General features: G+C 35.7%; 1 protein-coding gene across 1 annotated transcript in view; it reads left to right on the top strand.

The window, feature by feature from the left end:
- Positions 1-26,197, top strand: part of LOC121443157 (transcription initiation factor TFIID subunit 4B-like) — a 121,314-nt gene that overhangs the window by 42,054 nt on the left and 53,063 nt on the right. The window contains exons 10-11 of the mRNA XM_041644830.1: positions 19,451-19,620; positions 23,598-23,728. Coding sequence (XP_041500764.1) covers positions 19,451-19,620; positions 23,598-23,728 — 301 coding nt within the window. The remainder of the gene's footprint in view (positions 1-19,450; positions 19,621-23,597; positions 23,729-26,197) is intronic.

The following is a 26,197-nucleotide window of genomic DNA, read 5'->3' as shown; positions in this document are numbered from 1 at the left end:
ACCTAATTTACAGATTAAACTTTATTGTAAATGTCTATTTATAGAAAAAAACCCCACCATATACGTAGGTCTTGGTTCTAGGACTTCTTGTTCAATTCCAAAGTCCTTAGATGCTCATCTTTTCAGGAGCTAGATGTTTTTTGACATTTTGTCTTTTTTGTTGTAGTTGTTTCTCTTTTTTCTTGTGGTACTTTGAGTTTATAATTTAATCTTCAGAATGGGTGCTTGTCAAATATCTCTTTCCAAATTATTTTCTGACATGGGGTATATTAGCCATTCTCTGATAGTGTACTTTGTCCCTATGGCAATTGCTACCTCTACTTTCTCTTTTCTGGGGCCCTTCCTGTTTACCACAAGGCTTGAGGCAGGTGCCCGTGGCATGTTGGACAAATACTAGGCATTGTAGATCAGTGGCTTTATCCTGAGCTTTCTTTCCATTTTTCATTTAGAAATAATTTGTAGTTTGGATATTCAGGCTACACAGAGACTGTAGCTATTGTTCAGTATTGTTTTGGGAGGAAATCTTGAAAGACAACGGGATATTTATGGAATAGTGTTTTCCAGTTCAGTAAGTATTGACAAAAGGATAAACCCATGTGCCAGGTACCATAATCAAGATAAAACGAATATTTTCAATATCCCACAAGGTTTTTTTGTGCTTGTTTTTTTTTCATCAGCCAGTCCTCACATTACTTTCTGGACCCAAGACTACCACTGATCTGATTCTTAACATTGGAAGTTAGATTGATGGTTAAGGTGCTCCCTATTTCTAGCCTCCAAAGTTGGAGTTCATTAAACTTCAGTTTTTCTTGATCTAAACATTTAAAACTGCCAAATTCCCTCAAATACTGACCATTGAAGTTTTGCTTTATTTTTCTCATGTTTATATTCTGCTTCCTGTTTAGTAGTACAAGTATTTGAGATGGCTCTCAGACGATTACAATAAAGTAGTCATAATTGAGTATAATAAAGTGTTCTTTATTTAGGGGTAAACTCACAGATCAACAGTCTTATACAGAAGTGGAGAGCAAAGAACAGGAACCAAATCCAGAAACAAAGAGGCTGCCACATGTTTCTACATCTGTTTATATAGTACATATGGCCTATGCCAGTATCTTAAAGGCTATTGGCTGAAGGAGTTCCCACAGTACCTTACAGTTTTGTCTAAATAAGAGCATTCTACGCCTAATACAAAACTATATACAATATGAACAAATGTTAACTATAAAAATTAGAATTACAACCAGCATAAAAAATATTAAGCAAGAAACATGTTAAATATTTCACTACTTGTCCTATCCTAAGGAATCTAAGTCTTTTATTAGAAATGGCTTGTCTAAGTGATGAGAGGAAAGTAGCTACTATCTAGTCTTCAACCCATGGAAGACCTGAGAAGGGAAGTAATATTACTTGAATAAATAGGAAGTGCAAACAGGCAACTTCCAAAATGTGTGATAAGTGACAGAGACAACCTGGGCAATCACCCAAAGTCTCATTTGCAACATTGGGCCAATCAACTTTGGCTTAGAGTTACTAACAGACCATTTTCAGAAGTAGGAAAATTTTCAAGACCATCTTATCCTGTGTTGGCAAGGATTGGCAGGCAGTCTTTTTTTTCTTGTATCATGCTTGTCTTGTCTGGACATTGTGCATTTTGTCAGTGGTCAAGACAGGGACAATTCTTTGCCCAAAGTTCATATTTTGACAAGAAGAAAAGAAGCTCCAAGTGGACCTTGATCATCATTCTCTCGGGAATAGATTGGTGTTGCCAGGAGCGATCATGTCTCACTTCAACAGAACCCTAAGTTATTTAAATACCATATTCTACAGCTCTTTGAAGTGGTTGAAGATTACTTATCTATGTGAAATACAGTCTCTATGTATCTAAAGAACCTGATTAGTCTAACAATGACAAACATGGATGACGATTGACCTATAATCCTTAATACCTATATAGCTTAAAGATTAAGGCTTCATATTAGAATATTAGACAATTTTTAAACAAATGTGCAGCAAATGAGATCAGTGACCTCAAAATGTAAACAATGTAAGTATCTTGATCAGAGGTAGAAATGTATAGTGCAATATGATAAATAAATATATTTTTAAATTGTATCAGTAAACTTGCATGCATACAATATGACAAAATAACTATGCATAGTTGTACAAATATTGTAAACAGAAATAGGAACATATTCAATATAACAAATATAATTTGAATTTGTATCAATATACAAGAATCTTTACCAATGTAAATTGTCTATAAATAATAGCTCACATTGATCGACTATTACTCTATTGTTAGTGTGAGTAAGCTCACACTGATCGACTTATTATCTTTTCCAATCCCCTCTCCCCTTTTAAAAGAGATCCCTGAGCCTATATAATTTCCACCCCAACCCCTAACTGTATACTAGTTATATTCAACCCCTAATTGATGTTTGTAACCCCGAGGACAAACTTTGTTGGGAGAGGGGATGTTGTTTTCTAGAATTCCAGCTTTCATGCGAGTGATGTTCTTTCTGTAGGATCCTATAAAAATTAAAACGATGGTTCAGTTTCAAGATTATTGTCTATTATAATTGCAAATAGTCTCTGAGTAGTTGGTAGAGTTTTCTGAAGTTCTTATTAGAAGTTCTGACCAGAATGTTGTAAGAAGGTGTATCATTTCAGCTAACCAAGTTGGAATCATCTTGTGCAACTGTTACCCAAAACTGATTTTAAAGTAGTGCTATCACCATTATGATATCATATTAACCAGGTGGAATTGTTGTGGTGTCCCATCTTCTTTCTGGAAAGTTCAAAGATTACTACAGGAAATTCATTGTTTACTGTGGAAAACTTAAACATTATTCATATAGACATATGTTCAACAAAGGATATGATTGAGACAAAAATATTTATGGGGAAAAGTAAAATTTTTCCTAAATTCTTTCTTCTTTCTGTCCCATACCATATGGCTCCTGATATGAGACAGAAACTCTGAATTTTCTTTTAACAACATGCTTGGGTTTAGAGAAGGATAGCCATTGTCCACCTCTAAAGCCAGCTTTGATTTTTAAGTGTGTGTGTATAGATAGACAGACTGACAGACAGACAGACAGACTGACAGACAAGACAGACTGATAGATGTTAAATAAATTTTACCCTGCAGATGATATGTTTGCCTAAGTCAGATTTCTCTTTGCTTGGTGATCCTTTCTGGATAGTTACCTTTTCTTATTTAGGTTTCCAGATATCCAAGGTCTCTCAGTTTTTTAAAGATGGGTATTTTCCTGCAAAGACAATTATAGAACCCTACCCCAAACCTTAAGAGGTTTCCTTACCACCTGTATGATTGTCACCTCTGTGGATGAGCTGTTATTTCTTTTTCTCAAGAGGTTTGTTTTTTCCAAACTGAATATTGATTAATTTTGATGGTATCCACGGCTTTTCTTCTCCTGTGGAAACCAAAGCAAAACCCTTTCCCCAACGTAACACATCTACTGGTCAACACATCTTTGAAATACACTAGCAGTGATTTAATTCAGAAGTTTTTTTTTATTATCCAATGTCTCTGCTGATGTTTCTTTCTCATTAGCATTAAGACAATTTAAGGTTAATAAAGCATTATACAATCTATTTCTGGGGGTATTTTCCATCCTTTTCTGTTTGTTTAACATATCCTTTATAGTTTTATTTGATCTTTCTAAAACTGCCTAGCCTATAGGATTGTTTGGTATACCTATAATATGCTTTATATTATAAGAAGCAAAGAAAAACCTGTTTTCTTTTTTTAGAGACATATGTTGGACCATCGTCTGTCTTTTGTGCAGGTATACCCATGAAGGCCTTAACTTCTGATAAATATGTGATTACAGAATCATCCTTTTCTGAGCTCAAAGCAGTTGCCCATTGAAAATTTGAATAGGTATCAATGGTGTGGAATGCATATTTTATTTTGCCAAATTTCTAGTGGAATTATCCATCTGCTAGATTTAATTCATTTGAGTACCCTTTGGGTTATTCCCTGCAGGTAGCAGTATTTGGTTATGATATAGAAAGAGCTAGTAGAACATCTCCTTTTAATCCCCTTGTAGCTGTTACCGTGTAATAGAAAACTCTTTCTTTAAACCTTTGCTATTGACATGATGTTTTAATGAAATTCTGAGACCGTCAGCACATTTCCAATCAATAATTGATTAATTTCTGTATTATCTTGTGCTAGAGGACCTGCCAGACCCTTATGGTATCAAATGTATGTTATGTATATGGAACAATTCTTATTCACAATTATATCCTTAACCTGAATATATACTGAAGTCAATTCTGTCTCATCTGGTATAAATTCAGTAGTTTTAATATGCAAAACGACCCTGCATATTGTGAATCAGTAACTATATTCAGAGGTTCTTTAAAATCCCTTAGTACCATGAAAATAGTACATAATTCTTACTTTTGGACACAATTATATGGGCTTTGTTCCACCTTACTTAAATCTTCTGATTTATAACCTGCCTTTCCTGATTTATTTGCATCTGTATAGAGCATATGGGCTTCAGCTATTGGTGTGTCACATACAATGCGGGGAAGGATCCAAGTAGCTCTCTTGATTTGGTTAATTCCATCGCTTTTGTAATAATTGCTGTTAATCTCTCCTAAACAATTAGCACAAACTCTTTGCCAGGGTTCATTGTCTCCTCATAATTTTTTTATTCATCACTAGTAAGATACTATCTGCTGGATCTATCCTTGCTATTTGACAAAGTCTCCATTTTCCTTTTATAATTAATTCGGAGACCTTTACACATAAGATTTTAACTTTTTATTCAGTTTATGTGGTATGGTTTATTGTCCATTCTAAGATAATATTTTCCTTCTGCATTAAAATTTTTGTAGGGGAAATTCTGGAGGGCAGTATGACTAGAATGCAGTTAAGCTTTGGATCAGCCAAATCCACATGTTCCTTCTGTTAATTCTTTTTCAGCTTCAGCTGTTAATTCCTTGTGACTATTTAAGTCTTTGTCACCATCTAAGGTTTTGTTTAAATGAATTATTAGATCAGGTGTTATCCTAATAGCAGATTGTAGATTGAACATGTCTCCTAACAATCTTTGAAAGTCATTATAGTCCACAATCGGTCTCTTCTAATTTGTGCTTTCTGTGTTTTAATTTTCTTTTTTTTTTGTAACCTAGATATTGATAGACTCTCCTCTTTGTATTTTTTCATGAGCAATTTGTAATCCCATTTAGGCAAAACTTTGTCTACTTCAAACATTCTTTCTAAAGTATCTACATTTGATTCAGATAGCAAAATGTCATTCATATAATGCTAAATTATAGACTGAGGAAATTGTTCATGTATTATTTCCAATGACTGACTTATAAAATATTGGCACAGGGTGGGGCTATTGAGCGTTCCCTTTGGCAGAACGGTCCATTGATATCTCCTAGTCGGATGAGAATTATAAGTAGGCACTGTGAAGGCAAAATTTTCCCTGTCCTTTTCTTGTAAAGGTATAGTAAAGAAACAATCTTTAACTATAAGAGCCCACCAGTTAGGTAATAGGGAAGCCAAAAGAATTACAGATTGTAGAGGGACCATAGGTTGACTCACCTTATTTACATCTCTCAATTTTGTCACCATTCTCCATTTCCCAGATTTGTTTTTTGACAACAAATGCAGGAAAATTCCAAGGGCTAATTAATTCTTCAATATGGTGAGCATCTAGTTACTCCTGTACCAGATGTTTTAAAGCCTGTAGATTCTCTTCTGTTAAACACCATTGCTTGGTTCATATTGGTTTCTCAGTCAACCATTTTAAAGGTAGGGTCATTAGTACCTCTGAAGGTTTGTTAGTTGTTTTGTGTTCTTGTACAGCCTGGATTAACTGGTTACCATTTTTTATAGTACCTTATAATATCCTTCCCAGAAACATGAGAAGGACTGTAGGAATCTTAATTTGGGTATTCCATTGCTGCAGCAATTCATGACCCCATAAATTCACTGTGATATTAGCCACATATGGCCACAGCCTTCCTCTCTGTCCTCTGTCACATGCATTCAACCTATCTCATGCTTTGTTTCACTTGAGATAGGGTTCCAATTCCTAGGAATTGAACATCTGCCTCTTCAAGAGGCCAGTTCGGATGCCAAGATTCTGGAGAAATGATAGTTACATCCGCACTCATGTCCAGTAATACTTTAATTGTAATACTTTTTAGTCTCTCTGTCAGCTTTGGTCTTTGTTGATCTATAAAAGTCTGCCAAAATATAAGTTTCCTATTATCTACTGGAATTTTTTATTCATTCTCTGTTTATTCCATCATCCAGAACAGCATGGTTTTTTACAGCAGGCCCTGGATTTTTAAATTTTCCTGATGAGGCAAGTCTTCCACAGTGGCTGGGAATGACTGGACCACTTTTGACCTGGGGGCCTGCAAGAGCCCCCCCCCCCACCAAGGAGTTTTCCGATGATAACAGATTGCCTTGTCTTCTGTTGATCTACGCTCATTGGTTCAATGTCAATCTTTGCCATATCTTCGACATAATTTAGAAGGTTGAGACTTTGTAATTTTGTTATTCCCAGAGGAGACATTATTTCTAGGAATACCTTGTCTACAATTCCTTCTCAGTGTCCTGTTACCATAATTAAAAAACATTTGGCATTTTGGTGTCTCTTCATACCTTTGGAAATTGCTTTTCCTGCACAAGCTTCATTGCTATAGTCAAATGTCTCAATGTTCATTGTATGCAGGATCCATTCATTCATTGGTGCTGATCTAACCTTTAAAGGCCCAAGTATCTTTTTGTATTCTATGTTGACAGTTTCAAAAGCCAGAAATTCAATAAGTACTTTTCTATCTTTTGAGTCTGTTACTTCTATTTGTACAGCCTTAGTTAATCTTTGTAAAACATCACTGATGTGTTCTCTTTGGCCTTGTTTAACCCTTATATTTGATTCAGTTTTTTTCCTCCTGATTCTTGAATCCTGTCGTAAGCATTTAAGTATACTGTATAGCATAGGGACAAGGTGTGTTGATCATAAAGAGCTTGATCCTGTGGATCAGCATAAAAGCCCTCACCAAGAATTTGATCTTGGTAAGCCTAAAATCCTTTGACTGTTCCCTGTTGTTCTAATATTTTAACCTCCTCTTGCTAGTATCACTTCCATTGTAATTATGGCTCATCTTCAAGGACTGCTGAGACTAAGTGAATTCTGTCAAGTGGAGTAGCCATAATGTTTGAAGCCCATGTCTTTACCATCTCCCTAACACATGGTGAATGCAAGCCATAAGATACTACTGCTTGTTTAATTTCTTTTACATCATTCATACATAAAGGTTTCCATTCATATTCTTTGAATCCTTCTGGGTATTTAGTACTTGATGGTTTATCAGAGGTGATTATTGGTAAGTAGCTAAAACTGTTGGTAAGTCTTTTCTGACTCTGACATGTACTGGCATTGCTAAATCCTTTCCTTGTACCTTATCTCCCTGCTCATTAGTTCTGATAATTTCCTTAATCGATTCAAATCTTTTTACCACTATCTTTTGTAAAGTCTGAATCTCTTGACCTGTGACTATTTCTAATGATTTAATCCACTCAAATAACTTCTGGTCCTCATTCTATAATATGATCCCAAGGTATGAAATTTTTTCATTAATGATAACTTCTCATTCTTGATTATTATTTGGATGGCATGCAGATTGCCTTTCTGGAGAGATACTCTATCTGCTAACTTATAGTCTTTAACAAGTTTTGATTGTCAATTTTAATAGTATTAATTATTTCAGATAATTTTTCAGCACTCTTTTGTAAAGTTTCATAACCCATTGACATGGATTGAATTTTGTCAAATTGCTGGTATCTTTTTCAACGACATTAATTTTTTTTCAGCCAACTTTAGATTTTCAGTGGTATAAATCCTGTCAGCTAGCTGTTCATTATTAGTCTGTAATGACTGTATCATTTCTAAAAGTGCCTCATTCTTGACTCTGGTATCAAACCATTTTTAAGGGTATGATATGAAGTAAGCTAAGCCCCAGTATCACATAAATGGATGTATCAGAAAAACCTCATAAGCTTCACAGAATACCATCTATAATATAAGCAAAGTTTATTGAATTCCTGGGTGGTGATATTGTCTGCAATTATATAATTTTTAAATTTATTGATTTATTCATTGATCAAATGAACTTACCTCCCTTATGAGTCTTCAGTAAATTGTTGTAGGTGTAATAATATTTATTGACCAGCAGTGTCACTGTTTTGGTTGCTTGCAACCGGCAGTGGCAAGGCAGGTTTTGGTACCTAAATTTCCTGGAATTTAATTACTAAGAAATTTAGATAATTAAGAGCAGTGCTTTTATATATGGAAAAGGGTTGAGCTGATCAAAAGAATATCAAGGAACTCAGAACTTCCAGGCAGTCAATGATCTACAAGCACAGACCAGAGAAGTCTGTGCTTCCAGGTGGTGTGCAAGTTGCCACACAGGAAAGTATGCATGGGGGAAAGCCACCAGTGTGGGGGAAGGAAAGCATTCAGGGTTCGTAAATTGTTAAATTGCCTAGTTGCTGTGCGGCATGCCTGCCAAAAGTGTTGCTCTGCTGCAGCGTGATTTTGGCAAACAACTACTTAGTTGAAATCAAGCCAGGCAGTTGAAGGTGATGGTGGTGGGGACCTTGTGGGTCGGTCCTATTAGGCATGGTGTTGGAATCCTTGTGGGGTGATAGATGTAGATGATTACAATAAAGCAGTCCCACACTGGCTCAGAATGGAGCATAATAAAGGGATTTTTACTTAGGGCTAGATTCACAGATCAATAGTCTTCTGCGTGGGGCCGGAGAGATGGCTCAGTGGTTAAGAGCATTGCCTGCTCTTCCAAAGGTCCTGAGTTCAATTCCCAGCAACCACATGGCGGCTCACAACCATCTGTAATGAGGTCTGGTGCCCTCTTCTGGCCTGCGGACATACGCACAGACAGAATATTGTATAAATAATAAAATAAATAAAAAAAAATACCCCTTTAAAAAAAAAAAGTGACCCACACAGGAGCACTGGACTGAGCTCCCAAGGTCCCAAGGAGGAGCAGAAGGAGGGAGAACATGAGCAAAGAATTCGGGACCACGAGGCGTGCATCCACCCACTGAGACAGAGGAGCTGATCTACGGGGAGCTCACCAAGGCCAGCTGGACTGTGACCGAAAAAGCATGGGATAAAACCGGACTCTCTGAACATGGCGAACAATGAGGGCTGATGAGACGCCAAGGACAATGGCAGGGGGTTTTGATCCTACTTAATGTGCTGGCTTTGTGGGAGCCTAGCCAGTTTGGATGTTCACCTTCCTAGATATGGACGGAGAGGACCTAGGACTTAACACAGGGCAGGGAACCCGGACTGCTCTGTGGACTGGAGAGGGAGGGGGAGAGGAGTGGGGGGAGGGGGAGAAGGGTGGGAGGAGGGGGAGAAGGGTGGGAGGAGGGGAAGGGAAATGGGAGGCTGGGAGGAGGTGGAAACTTGTTTTTTGTTTATGCTTTTTTTTCTTCTTTTCGCAATAAAAAAAAAAATAGTCTTCTGCGTGAGTGGGAGACAGGAACTGAATTCAGCAGCCACGTGATGTCTTGACTTTGGAGTCCTTTGTGTACTCAGGAGTCACTTTTGTACATTTGATAAACCTGTATGGATTTTCATAGTGTCTGAACTCGATTGCATTCTCAGAAGCATTCTCACCTTCTATTTACATCTTTGCCAAAATTTTTTATTTACTTATTTATTACTTTTATTTTTACTGGGTGACATGAAATCTAATGTAGTTTTAACTTAATTTATTTAGTTCATTTTTCATCTTTTGAGAATTGTCTTCATTTCATAAGCTACTTTAAATAATGGGTTATTTGATTTCTTTTTTTCTTTATTCTTTGAATGTTCTAGGTATTAATACTCCAGCAAAGATTTTTTTTTCCCTTTCTGTAGATTGTGTCCTTATTTGTTAACTCTTTCCTTTTCTGTGCAGGAATTTTAATTTCATGAGACCCCATTGTTTAGCTGTTTATATTATTTTCTGAACATTTCCCTACATTTTCCTCTAATGGTTTCAGAGTTTTAAGTCTAAGTCTTTGATCCATTTCAAGTTCATTTTTTTTAGACGGTGAGAGGTATGGATTCATTTTCATTATTCTATTTGTGGATATATCTGTTTTCCTAGCCTCATTACTGGAAGAGGCTACATTGTGTTTTATTTTTGATGTCTTTATTTTTTTTTTAAATCAGGTGTCTTACTTTTGCTCTAAGATATAATTTAAAAATACTTTTTAGTAATTTGGATCATATATAATCTTACACATCTTATAGGAGGTTTAAGAAATGTGTGCTTTTTTGGAAACATTATTACTGCTACTTTATCCAAATGAAGCTAAAAAACAGACCTTTAAAAAATAGTAGTATATGACATTAGGCCTTGTCTTATCTAAACTAGATTGGAGTTAGTAATACAGAGTGATATCTTGCATTTTTGTTAATCAGAGATATCTGGCTAACCTAAATTTATATTGTAGATTTGTGACTTTTTCACTAGAAAATCCTATTTTATATTTAGCTTCTTGGTGTATCTGCAGTGATTATTAGAGGTTATATAGTGTTTAAGACCCTAGAGGGCACCAGAGATTCAGGTTTCTTCTAAAACAAGGTACTAATGCTATTTCATAGTTTGTATTACTGCTAAATTTGCTATTTCATTTTTTCTGTATTGCAAGGGTAATCAAGTTCTCTAATATATTTTAAATATGTTTAAACATATGCATATGCATCTTGTTTTGTGTATTGTGCATACAAATCCATCAATAATATGTATTGTTTATGTGCTGCTGATACAATGTTTAATCATTTCTGGTTAGTGAGTTTTTAAAAAGAGAGGGGAAAAATGTTTGTTGTACAAACCAGACTCTCATCTTGGAACTAGTAACTAGGCAGAGAAAACATATTCATGTTAGCTAAGCCCACTTTGGATTGGGCATGGTATTAAAATCCAACTAAAATATGGAAGCTAGATGCTTGACGTTCCACAAGGTACTACACATAGTGACTTGGAGATGAGACCCTGAAGTCTTTCAAAGCTGTTAAACACTATTCTGTATAGGGAATCATTCACGATTGCCATGTCTTTGATTTTGAGTGAGTGAATTTGTTGTGCCTTTGGCAATTAAAAGAACAAATGGTAAGTAGTGCCCATCATCAAATCAAATATTTACAACTTCAGCAGAAATGAATGGGGAAGCCCTGGTAATACAGTCATGTTGGAGTAACCAATTGAAAGTCCCAGGTAGAACAGAGCGGACTCTCCTTGGATGATCTTCCAGTTTCTCATTCCATTGCAGGGATTTTTATAACATATGATAACAAATTGTAACCACCAATAAAAATAGTTTAACCTTCTAACTGTTCTCAAGAGTGCAATGCTTTCAGTGCCTTAGCTGTTGTTATGTTTCTTTCTTTGGTCATAGATGGAGGGAGTCAGCCTGCCCCAGCTAAGGGTCTTGATGGCACTGGTGATAACCCTGCTTTAGTCTGTGATTAGAGGTTCTGTCTTTGCTTTCAGGAAGGAAACTGATGAAAAACCTTAGAGGTGAGCACACTGTGAGCGAAGTTTAAAACTGTGGACTGGAGTTAGCTTTATTGCTCATGCATATCCTTTGGTCATGGCTATCCTTCAAATTTTTAGCAGAACTAATCTAATTAAAATGATAGAAATGTAAGAAAAGGCTAATGGATAGTTTTGAAACTGCCTTAATATTTGCTCATATAATGTAGATCAACAATTTCAGGGTTACCTAAGGAACTTGCTGAATTATCTGGAGACTAGAAATGACTGGAATCTGTTTTAAGAAACCTTTTAGGTATGTCTAATACTCAGCACAGTTTAATAAGTACCTAATTCTCTCAAAATGTCTGGAGAAAATAATTTCGAAACATACTCTTTCAGGATGTTGCAAGGTGTTGGTGTTATATTACTATCCCTTTTCACTGTGTAACCTGTTGGTGCCTCAAACGGTGGGGTGAAACATCTGGTACGCCATTTCACTTAAATGCACAAATGACAGACACACTACAGTTATGCTGACTGAAGATTTAGCATTTTAATGAAAACAAATAAAATAATTTTTTCCCATAAGGTTTAAGATTTTAAGTGAAATTAAAATTTTGGGAAAAGTGTGTCTACCATCATAAAATTGACAGCTTATCAGCATTTGCATATTCTAACATAGTTGTTGGAGATAGTAATATGAGTTAAGTTTTGTATAGTAATCTAAATTTGGAGTATCTAAATAACTGAATGAATAGCTGTTTTCCAGTTTACAAATACATGATATTACCGAAGGATGTGAGAGTCAGAGACTCAAAGTGAGTTCTAGGGAGGTTTATGAAAGAGAGGATGGCAAGATTCTACTCTATTGTATTCATTATTGTTAAAATTTACATTGGTTACATTTGAAGTTACTTCTTTGTAACATGATAAGCTTATTATTTTACTATGCAAAAATTATATTCATGCTTAGTTTCTAATACAGTTTTAACATCTAATATGGCTTTCATTTAAGAACACTTGATAGATATGGTTTCATTGTCATTTTTGAGATGGGAAGAGTCATACTAAGCACAGTCATCTTACAATTGTAGGACAGAGTCTAAAACCTTGGAGTCTCTAGCTCTAGAACCAGTACTTGTAAACGAAGACTGCATTTTCATTTCCAGTCCACCCAGACCCAAATAATCACACAGAAACTATATTAATTACATTGTTTGACCAATGGCTTAGGTCTATTCTTACTTAGCTCTTACATTTTAAGTTTACCCATTTCCTTTTTTTTCCTACTTTTTTGTTGTTTTTATTGAGCTATACAGTTTTCTTTGCTCCCCTTCCTTCCTCCCCCTCCCTTCCCCTTCTACCTTCTCCTGTGACCTCCAAACTACAAATTTGCAGGCAGATGGTTGGATCTAGATATAACCATATTGAGTGAGGTAACCCAGACCCAGAAATTAACCCATTTCTATTAATGTGTGTATTGCCGCAAAGCTGTTACTTCCTTCGGAGGCTCTATGGAGGAGGCTCTTGACTCCCCTGCTGTCGCCCTCTAGCTCTGTTTGAATTTCCCATCTGGCTGTACTCTGCTACGCCATTGGGTGAAGCAGCTTTATTCATCAACCAATAAAAAACAACACTGACAGAAGACCATCCCACATCAAGTACTCTTTAGTTTTATAGCTTAGTGCATTTCCATGTTTGGCTTATATCATGTAGATAGGCTTAATAAGAAATAAAACAGGGCTGATGTTGAGGTGTCTCAGTTAAGTGTTTGCTGTGCAAGCTTGATGGCCTGAATTTGATCACAGGAGCGTAAAGATGGAAGGGAGAAATGATTCCACAGAGGTGTCCCTCCCATATTTCTCTCAGTCTCTGTCCCCCCCCCCACCCCAATTTTGGAAATTAATCTTAAAAAAAATCTCAACATCAGCCGGGTATTGGTGGCGCACGCCTTTAATCCCAGCACTCAGAGGCAGAGGCAGGCGGATCTCTGTGAGTTCGAGGACAGCTTGGTCTACAAGAGCTAGTTCCAGGACAGGCTCCAAAACTACAGAGAAACCCTGTCTCGAAAAACAAACAAACAAACAAACGAATAAAATAAAAATCTCAACATCTTTTAACTAAAAATTCTTCAGATTTTTGGTTTTCATTATACTCTATAGAAGTCATGAGTGCTGTATATGGTTGTTTTTGATTGTGTGACCTTATTTTAAATATACTTTTTAGCGGTTTCTAAAAGCATTAGTTGGCTGGAAAGATGGCTTTGCAGTTAAGAGTACTTGTTCCTTCAGAGGACTTGGTTCAGTTCCCAGCGTTGGGTCAGGGCCACAACTCCAATTCCATAAGGCCCAACACTCTCTTCTGGCCTCTACAGGCACCAGGCACTTATGTGGTGGTCGTGTGTGTGTGTGTGTGTGTGTGTGTGTGTGTGTGTATAGGCAAAAATACTCGTACACATAATAAATAAATTTAAAAAACATTAAATTCTGAGAAATACCTTAGTATGTGATGCTACATTTTAGTTAATAGAAAACTGAAGAAAATTTCCCATGTGGAAATTAACTTAAATATAAATAGAGAAATTAAGAAGTTTTTATAAGTGTTTATAAACATGTTATAGTTGAGCTGAGTCACTACTGGGGGGAAGTACTTGGAAGGCAGACTTCACAGGGAAGATGCTGAGTGGCTGAGACTAGGTGTTTACCATACCTAGCTTACTTTGTTGGTAGTTAAAAAGATTTTTGACTAAAATTTAAAGCATTTTGCATACTATTTTGCACTAAACTCAAAAGGTTATATAGAAAGAAAAGTAAGACTTGCTCATGCTTTTGCTCCACTGTCTGGGATGCTAACCCAGAGCCTGTTACCATTTTCCTGTGTCTTTATATATTTTTTGCCATGGTGTACTTTGCCTAACTGTATAACAGTTAAAGTATTCTGAACTGTTCACAGGAGGCTAAGGTAACCTATGATGCTTGGTGTAGAAGGAGCTGTGGGCCGCTTCCTGCCACCCGGCTCCCGGCCACCAGCTAGCTTTACCCACAATAATTACACAGAAACTGTATTCTTTTAAACACTGCTGGGCTCATTAGTTTCAGCCTCTTACTGGCTAACTCTTGATTAACCCATTTCTAGTAATCTGTGTAGCACCACAAGGTGGAGGCTTACCGGGAAAGATTCTAGCCTACATCCGTCTCAGATCGAAGAATCATGGCATTTGCCTCACTTCCCTTTTTCCCAGCATTCTGTTTTGTCTATTTCACCCACCTGTGTTCTGACCTATCAGGCCAAGCAGTTTCTTTATTAACTAACCAATGAAAGCAACATATAGAAAGAAGACCCACCTACATCAGCTTGGTATATTAAATGTTTGTTCAATTTAGGAAGCTTATAGTTTACAAAGGACTTGTTGGGAATGCCACCTCCATCATAAGTTGAAAAGCATGTGGACTCCCTATTTGATATAAATTCCCTCTTCAGTCCTCAGTCTAAGGGTAGGGACTAGTATTCTACCCTTTTATCGAAAGTAAAGGTTCATAGACATTAAACTTTATTTTACTTAGTAATTGGCAGAGTCAGTATAACAAGGTAGGCATAGTGATTCAGAATTCCTTTGTTTATTTTTTGTTTTGTATTTACTCATCTCTGCTGCTTATTATATTGTCTTAGGCAATCATCACATTGTTATAAGACACACAAAATTTCTTTAAATATCTATGTGCAAGTTATATACTGTTTTTTTAAAAATATGGTCAGTAAGGGTGGTTTTGTTGTAAACTGAGGCAATTACATTGAACATTAGATTAGTTACTATAGTAAGATCTATTGTAATGGGCAAAAATATGTTCTCAGAAGTTTAAAAGTTGTACCGATTTGAGAAGTAATTGAAATATTTAAAGAGAAATTGGGCAGTTGTTTTAAAAATACGTAATTGAAGTTGACCTAGCATATAGATCAGGTTTTAGCTGAAAATAAGAGAGCAAGGCAAGTTGAAGATTAGACAAAAATCGAGACTGTCATAGAGGCTAGGATCAGGAGGAGCTGTTGATAATAGAGAAAGGGGAGAACCAGGCTCCTTCTGTAGACATGAGCAGGAAAGGGATGTAACTCTATCTCCTTCAGAAGACTTAATCTAATGCTATTGTAGAGTTTAGCAGTAGAAACATATAAAGAAATAAACATTGAAAAAGTATTTAGTTTTATCGAAAACAAATAGAGGAGTTTCAGAAGACAGACTACATGACAAGTGGATGGTACCTAATTTGTATAATGTGCTACAGTACCAAGACTTTTGAAGGCTTTTCTATGAAACTACTGAATTTCTCAATATTTTTTTTTAAAACTAATAGATATATGGCATAATACCTTCATTAGAAGGCCTTGCATTACACTTGAAGACTTGGGCTCAGTGGCTTTCACTTTTCACCTTTAAAAGGAAATATAACCAAAACAGAATCACAAACATTGCTGTGCATAATAGCCTTGAAATTGTCCTAGTCTTTCTTGACAGTGCTGCTGCCTGTGTTGCCTTTGCTTTCTTACTGTCTGCCTCCTTTTCCTGAGAAACTTTTAAAAGGCCTGAGTACTCTTTCTTTGCCCCTTTTCTTTTTCAGTAGAGGCCCTCCCTGCTCCTGTGCAGTGCTTACTGCTAGCTGTGCCAGAAGGAATTATGGTTAGGTTGGGACAAGGTGGGTAAAAAGTAATTGTTGGGTAATTAGTTTTTTATTTGTCAGGAAGAGCTTCTCTTTGAATTAGATCCTAGTACTGGTGTTTGAACTTGTAGTATATAGGCCTGGAAATGTTCTCTAAAGACTGAATTCTTTCTAGTAGCTGTGGAGAAACTCTAACAGAAAAGCAAGATGCTGTATATACATGGGTCTGCAAACAAATCTCATTTATAAGCATTCATTCTTAATTGGTTCTCTGTAATAAACCTTTAAATAAAGATTCATTTATTTTAATTTTATGTATTTGAGTGTTTTGCCTGCAGCTAAGTAAGTGTAACACATGCATACTGTGTTCACTAAGGTGTCAAAATCCCTGGAACTTGGGCCAGAGACCGTTGTAAGCTGCCATGTAAGTGCTGGTAACCAAACGTAGGTCCTTTTCAAGAGCAGCAAATTCTCTTAACCACAGAACCATCTTTCCAGCTGCATAAACTTTTAATTTATTTATAATTTTTATTTTTTGAAACATCATTTTCCTCCTTTTCTTTTTCCAGCCCTTCCTACATACCCCCCCACACTCAAAATAATGGCCACCTTTTCTTTGTTATTATTCATGCATGCACACATTTTTAAATATATGAATACATTCTGTTTAGTCTGTTACCTGTATGGACTAGGATCTCAGTGTTTATTCCAACTGTCCCCAGTCCAATCATGAAAGCTGTTCTATTTCCCCTTCCCAGGGAGGTCCATGCATTCTGTTGGAGCCCTCCTTGTTATTTAGCCTTTCTGGGTCTATGGATTATAACATGATTATCCTTTACTTTATAGCTAATTAATGTCCACTTATATGAGTTTGTCTTTCTGGGTCAGGGTTATCTCGCTCAGGATGATTTTTTTTCTAGTTCTGTCCATTTAATGGCACATTTAAGATGTCATTTTTTAATAGCTAAATAAAACTCCATTGTGTAAATGTATCTTGGTTGTTTCCAGTTTCTGGCTATTATGAATAAAGCTTCTGTAAATATAGTTCAGCAAATGTCTTTGTGGTAGGACTGGGTGTCCTTTGGGTTTATGCCTAGGAGTGTTATATGTATCTTACATCATTCAGAACGGTCTAAGATTAAAAACACAAGCTGACAACTGGTGATGGCTAGGATGAGGAGTAAGGAAAACACTCCTCCATTGCCGGTGGAAGTATAGCTACTTTAGAAATCAGTATGATGGTTCCTTAGAAAATTGGCACTTGAGCTATAATGTTATATTTATTGATACTGTGTTATGTTTCAATACATGTATACATTGTATAATGTTCAAATCAGAGTAATGTAATACAGTCTTAATCAATTGCCATTGCTTTTTGGTGAAAATATTCAAGATCCTTGTGTTTTATTTTGTTTTGTTTTGCAACATACAGTCATTTTTTTATAGTCACTTTACTGTATAGTAGAACATCAAAACTCATTACTCCCTCTTTTAGTACCCAGGGATGCTAGGTCATTTTGAAGTATTTTACTTAGGCCTTTTAAAAATAATTACTTTAAAAAATCTTAGACTCTGATCCTTGTTTTGGTAATTGTTTTTGACATATTATGCTTTGTGTTTAAATATTTAAATCTGGACGTTTCATTTGGTTTATATCAGTTGGAAGTTGATTTTTAGAGCCATTGAGAACTTTGTGATATTAATAGATGGACTCTATTTTCTTTATTATGAATGTTTCAGTAGTAATTTTGAGATACTAATTTTTTTCTTTTTTCTGCTATTATAGACACACCTTTACACGTTGAGCAGTTAGTAGCCTGCATGATGTTAAAGCCATTGTTCTTTAACTTTAAACTGTGTGTCTGGCATCGTTTTTTTCACTTGGCTCACTTCTGTATGTTTTTATGGGCATTTTTATTTTCTTGTCTTTAATGTGCTGCTTTTTAAAGGTGTACACCAAGGATCTTCATTTCTTGAGTGTTTATTATTATTCTTTACATAAATGCATCATTACTAAGGGATATGTAATTTAAATCTATTTGACATAGACTCATGATGTACCATTTGCTCATCTTTTTATGGAATACTTGTTAATATAATAATCACTTTTGTATATTTAGTATGTGAATCATGATCAGTCTAGTTAGACTGTTATCACATGTGGTGGATAGGATCCTCAGAGGGAATTGTATTATATTTCTCTTAACTATATATCCTCTCATTAGTACTATAGACAAATAACAGCCCTATAAGATTAATTTTACTGGTGTAAAACAAGGAACCCAAACCTATTTCAAGTTTGTTTTTGTGTGTATGTATGTGCATGTGTGCAATTTTATTTATACTTTGACTATAGGTCCTTTGTAGCCAATTGCTTGAGAGTGTTTTAATGCATTCATTTGGTACAGAGGACATATGCAAAAATGTGAATCATAAAAACAAAATTAATTTAGAAATTTGATTTCAGAATAGCTAGGCTTATAAATAGTTTCTTAAGGGAGGCAGGCGGATCTCTGTGAGTTCGAGACCAGCCTGGTCTACAGAGCTAGTTCCAGGACAGGCTCCAAAGCCATAGAGAAACCCTGTCTCGAAAAACCAAAAGAAAAAAGAAAAAAAAAATTAAGGGACTTTATGTGATGTGACTTTATGATCTGGTGTTTCTGCTGCCATTAAGTGGAATAGTGGACACAGGGGAAATCTTGAGGGGCTTTTAACAATCCTGGATGAAAGCAAAGAGTCCGTTTTCATTTCCTTGTCTTTCATTGTAGAGGATTTGTGGATGACTGGGGTAAGTCCAAATCCCTCTTGGTGTGTCTCAACTACCAAAAGAAAAGATAAACTCTGGAACACACAGCAGGTTCTGATTTCTCTTCCGGGAAGCTTGCTCTTCTAATTTTAAAATCTTAAGAAGAAAGATAGTCTTCTTCAGTTCACTTCATTGAGTAGACTCTATAAAATAATATTATTTATAAGAAAGATCTGTTTCTGTTTTCCATGCGAAGACTGACCTTGAACTGGCTGTGTAGCCAAGGATGACCTTTAACTGCTGTTTCTCCTGCCTCTGCTTCCCAAGTACTGGGATTACAGTGGGCACTGCCATATTTGCCTAAGGCCTATGTTTCTTTACACTCTGAAATCGTGTATATACATGCACATGCATAGGTGTGTGTGTACACATGCACACATGCACAAACATACATACACACTATCCAAACTGTAACCTTTTGTCCCTTTAGAGGTGAAGATGACATCAATGATGTGACTTGCATGGCAGAGGTCAACCTTGATGAAGAAAATGCCTGCATCTTAGCAACACATTCTGAATTTGTTGGCACACTCATTCAGTCATGCAAAGAAGAACCATTTCTTTTCACTGGAGCTCTACAAAAGAGAATTTTAGACATTGGTGAGTATGGAATTATGATTATTGATCTGATATGTACGTTTGTTGAAGAGAAATGTTATTTGAAGATATGGCCAAACTCTTCTAGATAAGGCTCTAGAAATATTCTGAGATTTCCTGAGTATTATAGAATGAAGCATTTTAGTTTAAAAATAATTTCTTCAACCTTTTCTTTTGGGGATAGATGATAGAAGTTAATAATTTTTTCATTTTTTGTTTTTGAGTAGTAGAACTACACATTTTGCATAAATATTTTCTATGTGCTGTTTTTAAAATCTTATTACTTGTTGATCCTTAGTAATGTGTGTAGATAAATAAGTCTATTTTAAATGCTGTATTTATAAATTATAGGAATACATAATAAGAAACAATCCCCTTTTCCTTGTATCAATCCGAAATTTAATTCCACTCTTACCATAGAAGAAAACTGAGCTAGAATATTAAGATTTTTCTCTAGGTACAGGGTGGTCTTTAGTTGACTGCAGTGAATTTAAGAAAATGGAAGAGAATATACTCTTATTATTTGGAGCCAAATTTCAATAGCATGTGAAAGACTATAATATATAATATTTAATGTAATGAGAAACAGATTATAGATTTTATATGAATTACACCATAGTTGGTCTGCTTCATAATAAATGAATGTTTTAGCTGTGTTATATTGGACACTTTTATTTTGTAATTTAAATAAGGCCATTTTATTTTTTGTGAGCAACTATAATTAACAATAGTTTTTCCTGGTACAGTTTTTGTCGGTTAGACACAAGCTAGGTTATCTGGGAAGAGGAGCCTCTATTGAGAAAATGCTGTCATCAGTTGACTATAATGCCTTGTTATCCAGAGCATTGGCTCAGTTCTCTTGACCTTCCAAATATATTATTCAGTTTGATTTAAATCTTCATTAAATGTTACATTTTAAATTAAATATTATTTTTGATTCTGTGTATATGAGTATATTCTCTAATGTGAGGGTGCCTACAGTGGTCAGAGGTGTAGAGTACTTCTGGAGCTTGAGTTACTGGTGACTGTGAACTTCACAATGTGCATGTTAGGAACGCTGTCTGAATCCTATGCAAGTGCAGTATGTGTTCCTAACTACCGAGCTGCCTTTTGATCCCTAGATGATCATTTTCTTAAGGTTTGAAGACATCGTAAGATAATAGCCAGCAACTCTTTCCCACATGGGACCAGGTGATTTTTTTCACTTTGTGTTTTGTGATCTTTGTCACAGACGTTCAACTTTCTTGTTCAGGTGGAAAGCAAACAGGAGCAACATGAACAGATGAGCAGGACTGTATCTTGTTGGGGTTCTGGCTTCCTTTACAAAATACCATAGCCTTGAAGGTTTCAATGATACCTATTTATTGTCACAGTTCTGGAGTGGGAACGTCAGATCTGGATGCTCATCAGGATTCCTTGCCAGGGACTCCTTGGTGGTCTTTGGACAGCTCTCTTTATGTTGTGCCCTCATGTGATCTACCCTTACCTTATTCCTTTTGATTAATTATACCTAAGGGCTACACATTAGTTGTCATAACTAAGTCACAAACAGAAAGAATTTCTGCATCTGTTTTGGGAGAGAAACAAACCTTTAATCCATTGATTGGATTCCTATAAAACTTTGTGCTTAGAAAGAGATGAGTTTTGACTTGTTGGCTGTAGTTTGCAGCCCTATTTGCATTAGGAGAATTGAAGAAACTATTTGTGTTTTCAGTTCTTAATGATGAAACAAACAATATAATACAAAATGTAAACCGTAAAAATTCTCTGAATCTAAGCTTAAAGGAAACAGCCAAGGGGTGAATGAATGTTCATTTATTTTTGGAGATGTTTTCCATTTATAATAAAATTCTTTGCTACACAATAGTTACCAACTGAGGGCATTCCTAAAGATAGAAATTACACATTTTGTGAAGGTTAGATTAAATGTCAGTATTCTTCATTTTTCTCTAATTATCTTAATTGCAGACATTCAATAAAGTCAATAGTAAACACACAAGCACTAACTCTCCTTAATCAATTGTTGGCTTTTTTTAAAAGTATTAAAAGTGGGAATTAATCTATAGTTTTTAACTTGTGCATTAAGATTTGTTGCTTAATGAAGATAAGTTTGAACATTTGCTGTTGCATATACTCAGGAATTATTTATTAACGCTTTTTTATTTCTAATGCTTCAAAAATATTATAGATTTTAAAAAATAAATACCAATTATTATATTTTATCTGTTTTGCTAAGAATCAAGTCCATAGCCTTCTATAGATAGTATAGATTTTTAAATAAATTGCTTCAGCTTTATAAGTATATCGTTGTTTTCAAATTCCTCTTCCCCAAGAACTAATTTTATATGCTCATTTTCTTTAATCTTTAAATAACTTGATTTCCCATGTCATTTAATCTTGAAATAACTTCACTTCCTATGTCTACCCTATGTTTTGTTGTGATGCCTATTTATTTTTTAAGTTTGTATATGTGTGTGTGTGTCTGTGAGTATCTGCATGTAAGTGCTGTTGCACAGGGAGGCTGCTGGAGTTACAGGTTGTGAGTCACCATCAAGTATGTAAGGAATTGAATTCAAGTCCTGGAAGAGCAGCGTGGGGCTCTTAGTTACCAAGCCATCTCTGCCACCCATGTTCAATTACAATTTTAACCATTTGATTGCTTTGAAAGTTTACTCTTTCTTGTATACAGGGCCCAACTAATTATTCATGTTGAGTGTTTAAAGGTAGTTGGGAATTTGTAGTGGGTTTTTCTTTTCCCTTTGTTTCAGTTTGTATTGGAAATGAGCTCAATTTTGCCAAAGTAATGAATTAGATTTTGAAGACTTAGTTTAAAATAAGTTGGATAATTTTAAATCTTCTCCCTAGTTAGTTTACTTAGACTTTGTTTTAAATTAAAATTTATTTTGTAGTAATGCCAAAGTATATTTGAGTTGTAATTAAATTATGTTTTTGCTGTAGTTCAGCCTTTGATGAAAATATGAGTATGTATTATATGAATTAGCATATAAAAATCAAACAATATTTTTAAATTACTGTGAAGATATATATAAATGTGTTTTAAAACAACATCAGAGGGCTGGGGAAATGGCTCAGTGGATAAAACACTTGCCCTGCAAGTGTAAAGACTGCATCGCTAGCATTACACACACACACAGCACCATCACCACCACAACAGCAACAAAAAGAACACACAGGAGCCTTTAAAAACATATCTGACTTAGATTTCTTACTGCCTGTCTCTTTAGGTTTGCAGATCTATTGTTTTGTCTGAGAAACACTGTTTGGATACTGTTAGGACTGTTTGTAAGAGAGGTGCTGTTCTTGCTTGTCATTCAGATTCTTTTCCTAATACTTTTTTCCTCATTACAACCTGGATAAAACAAGTTGTTCTTAAAAGAAACAAGTTTTGAAATTGATGGTGAAATAATGGCTTTTGAGCATATTTCAACTTGTAATTTAATAGGTTAATTTTTGAAAACATGAGTAGTGCAAAATGTAATAGGTAACAGACAAAAAAGATACTTTCATAGATCAGGAATTAACAGATATATAATTTAAGTTCACTGAAATGAATGTCATGAATTGTTAACAGTGTCAAACACGGTAAAATGTGACTTTCCTTTTTTTTAATTACTAAAATTAACAGAATATAACACTAATTTCTGCAGTTACCATTTTCCTCCCCGAACACTAAACTTGATTTGTGTTCTTATTAACTTTGTCCTATAAATGACCTTGCAGGGAGAATGATTCTAGAGGCTAAGGGAAACAATGTCTATATTTTCTGAGGCTCCAGGCTAGGTTTTATTAATGTAATGTCTAAGATCTTTGAAGTTGTGACTTTACCAGGAAAATCATAATCTCCAAACCTTTATTCATAATGGGTATGACTTCCAGGGGGAACTGAATACCTGCTGTGCTAATTATTTCAATTATAAGCCACTACTAAAACATGTAATGGATTTTCCCTGCCTCTACAGGTAAAAAGCATGACATTACGGAACTTAACTCTGATGCTGTGAACTTGATCTCCCATGCAACACAGGAGAGATTACGAGGCCTTCTAGAGAAACTAACTACAATTGCTCAGCATCGAATGACTGTTTACAAGGTAAAGGGAATCATCAAAGAAGTGTAGATTCTCATCTCCCGAGCAATGTTGAAGGTGGATTCATGGACAAAGGTCCAGTCTTGATGTATTTTTAGAAGGAAGATTGAGACTTATATTTCCTGTTAGTAGTTTCCTTAATTGCCTTACTTGGATATGCTTATATAGTAAATCAAATTAAAATAGGATTTGAAGTAGTGTCTAAAAGAGGTTTTGTGTTGCATATTGGAATACACACCTGTTTTGTCCGAGGCTCCTCCTCAGGACTGTGTTAGGGAGGAGGCTGTGCTAGGGTAGAATATTGGTGGTGGGTGTTCTCTTTGGTGGTCTGGACTCTGCTGACAGATATATGGCTATTAGTTACATGGTGACGATGAGTGCTCATACTAATGCCACTCATTACTGTTCTTGACTGCTTCTATGAACGACTAAATGCAAGGATCGCCTGTCTGATTTCTAGTGTTGTTACAAAATGACCTGCTCTAGCCAAGATGAAGGTACTTAGTGTGTTTGAATTGTAGTTTTTATTGCTTCGTGGCCTTTAGGGTAAGATCAGTTGTGAATTGTAGTTTCAGAGCCAGGGAAATAACTGCCATACATTGCCAGCCATACAGATGAAAAGAAATCCTGAATATCTGCTGCTGTTTCCCTAGTAAGCTAGCTGGAGGTACCATCTTACATACATTCTGCTTCATGTAGAGCTTTGGAAGATGTATAGGTATTAAGGTCCTTACTTTCAAATTTTTTGTGAGAATTTATCAGACTGTCTTAAAAATATGGAATCAGCATCATAAAAAGCTGTGGAAAACAGTGTCAGTATTTCATTTTATGTGAGTCTAGGAATTTGTCTATTTTGTAGGTTATCTATTATTTATGTCAGTTCAGTTGGCGGTAGTAATTGCCAATTGGTAGTAATTTTGTTTCTGATTCTTACTTGTGTCTTCCTTTTTTCCTTTGTTATTTTAGTTAATGGCTTCTCTATTTTATTAATCATTACAAAGAACCAGATACTTTTTGTTTCTCTGTTGATGACTGAGCAAGCCTCTGATCTATGAGTAAAACAGAATATCATTAGAAATCATTTTATCATTACTTTTTTTTTAAAGGCCAGTAGCATTTGGTTTTACCCTAGGTCTCTGGGCTATCTATTCTCTGGTTCTTGGTCACCCAAGCAGTGTTTGAATATGGGTTTCATCTCGTGGAGGGGTCCTTAAGTCAAATCATTACAACAAATTTAAAAAGTTGTACAGACTTTAAAAGAACCCACCACTCAGTCTAACTTTTTTTTTAAGTCAAAAACTCTTAACTGTAGGATCCTATAAGTTAAAGAAAAATTATATACTTTCTTACTTTAAGAGGAAAGAACCATAGCACAGTTACAACCAAAGCGAAGCCCTAGTCCATCACAATCAAAGCAAAGTCCATCAGTATAAATAGCTCAGTACGTGACACTCATGGTCTTCTGGGCTCCAAAGGCTTTCCTGTCACCAGCTCTGCCATTTATAGCATACCCAGTTTGTCCTGAAGTTTCAATCCAGCTTTTTCACACAGCTGCAGCTGTCTTTTGTTGTCATTGGTCCTGGCGTCTCCCGTTGACTGGGGTGTCCATGGGCAGCACCTTCATCGTTGGCCTCCTGGGCTCTCTTCAGGGACTCTGCCCTTACCGCACGGTATCAATAGTCTCTCCCCATTATGCCTTCAATCCTGGGTCTCCACTGCAACTGAGACTCTGCCTTTGAAGAGAATGGCTGATGGCTTCTCCTGGCATCTTGTTAGGGACTCCAGCCCTTGTATACAGACCTTTTTACTCTATGACCTTTTCATGCCTGAATCTTACACATTGTCAGGTTTGGCTGTCAGCATGAGATACAGCCTTGGCCTACTCAGCACCACAGCTTCTAACCCCAAGGAAATTCTCCCGATAGATTTCATTTCAGTGTGCCATTCAAAACTTTGTTGTATAATCTTCAGGTAGAATCTTTCTATTGTATCAGTTACCGTGTTACTAGGATTTGGTATCCATAGAAAATGTGTAGTATTTACCCTATTTGAAAGACCTTGATCACTTAACTTAAAGATAAACACCTTCTTAATTTACTGTTATACCATTGGCTCTCAAGTTTCTTAATGCTGTGACTTTAATGCAGTTTCTTATTTTGTGGTGACCCCCAACATAAAATTACTTTTGTTGGTACTCATAACTATAATTTTTATATTGTTAGGAATCGTAATGTAACTATCTGGTATGCAACCTCTGTGAAAGAGTTGTTCGACACCCCCAAGGGATCATGACTACAGATTGAGAACCACTGTGCTAATTGATTTATCCTGCACCCTTTTCCCTACATTCATTCTTTAGCACAACTAGTATCGCTGTCTCAATATTATATGGAGAGATAGGATTATCTTTTAAGAAGAAATAAAAACCACCTAATTGCATTTGAACATACTTTAAAACTTACCACTATTTTA

The sequence above is a fragment of the Microtus oregoni genome, unplaced genomic scaffold (genome assembly GCF_018167655.1).
Source record: "Microtus oregoni isolate MIOR12 unplaced genomic scaffold, Mior012 000101F_ref0000407, whole genome shotgun sequence".
In the NCBI taxonomy this organism is placed as follows: Eukaryota; Metazoa; Chordata; class Mammalia; order Rodentia; family Cricetidae; genus Microtus; species Microtus oregoni.
The sequence above is the reverse complement of the archived record's forward strand: the minus strand, read 5'-3'. Positions and strand labels throughout refer to the sequence as shown.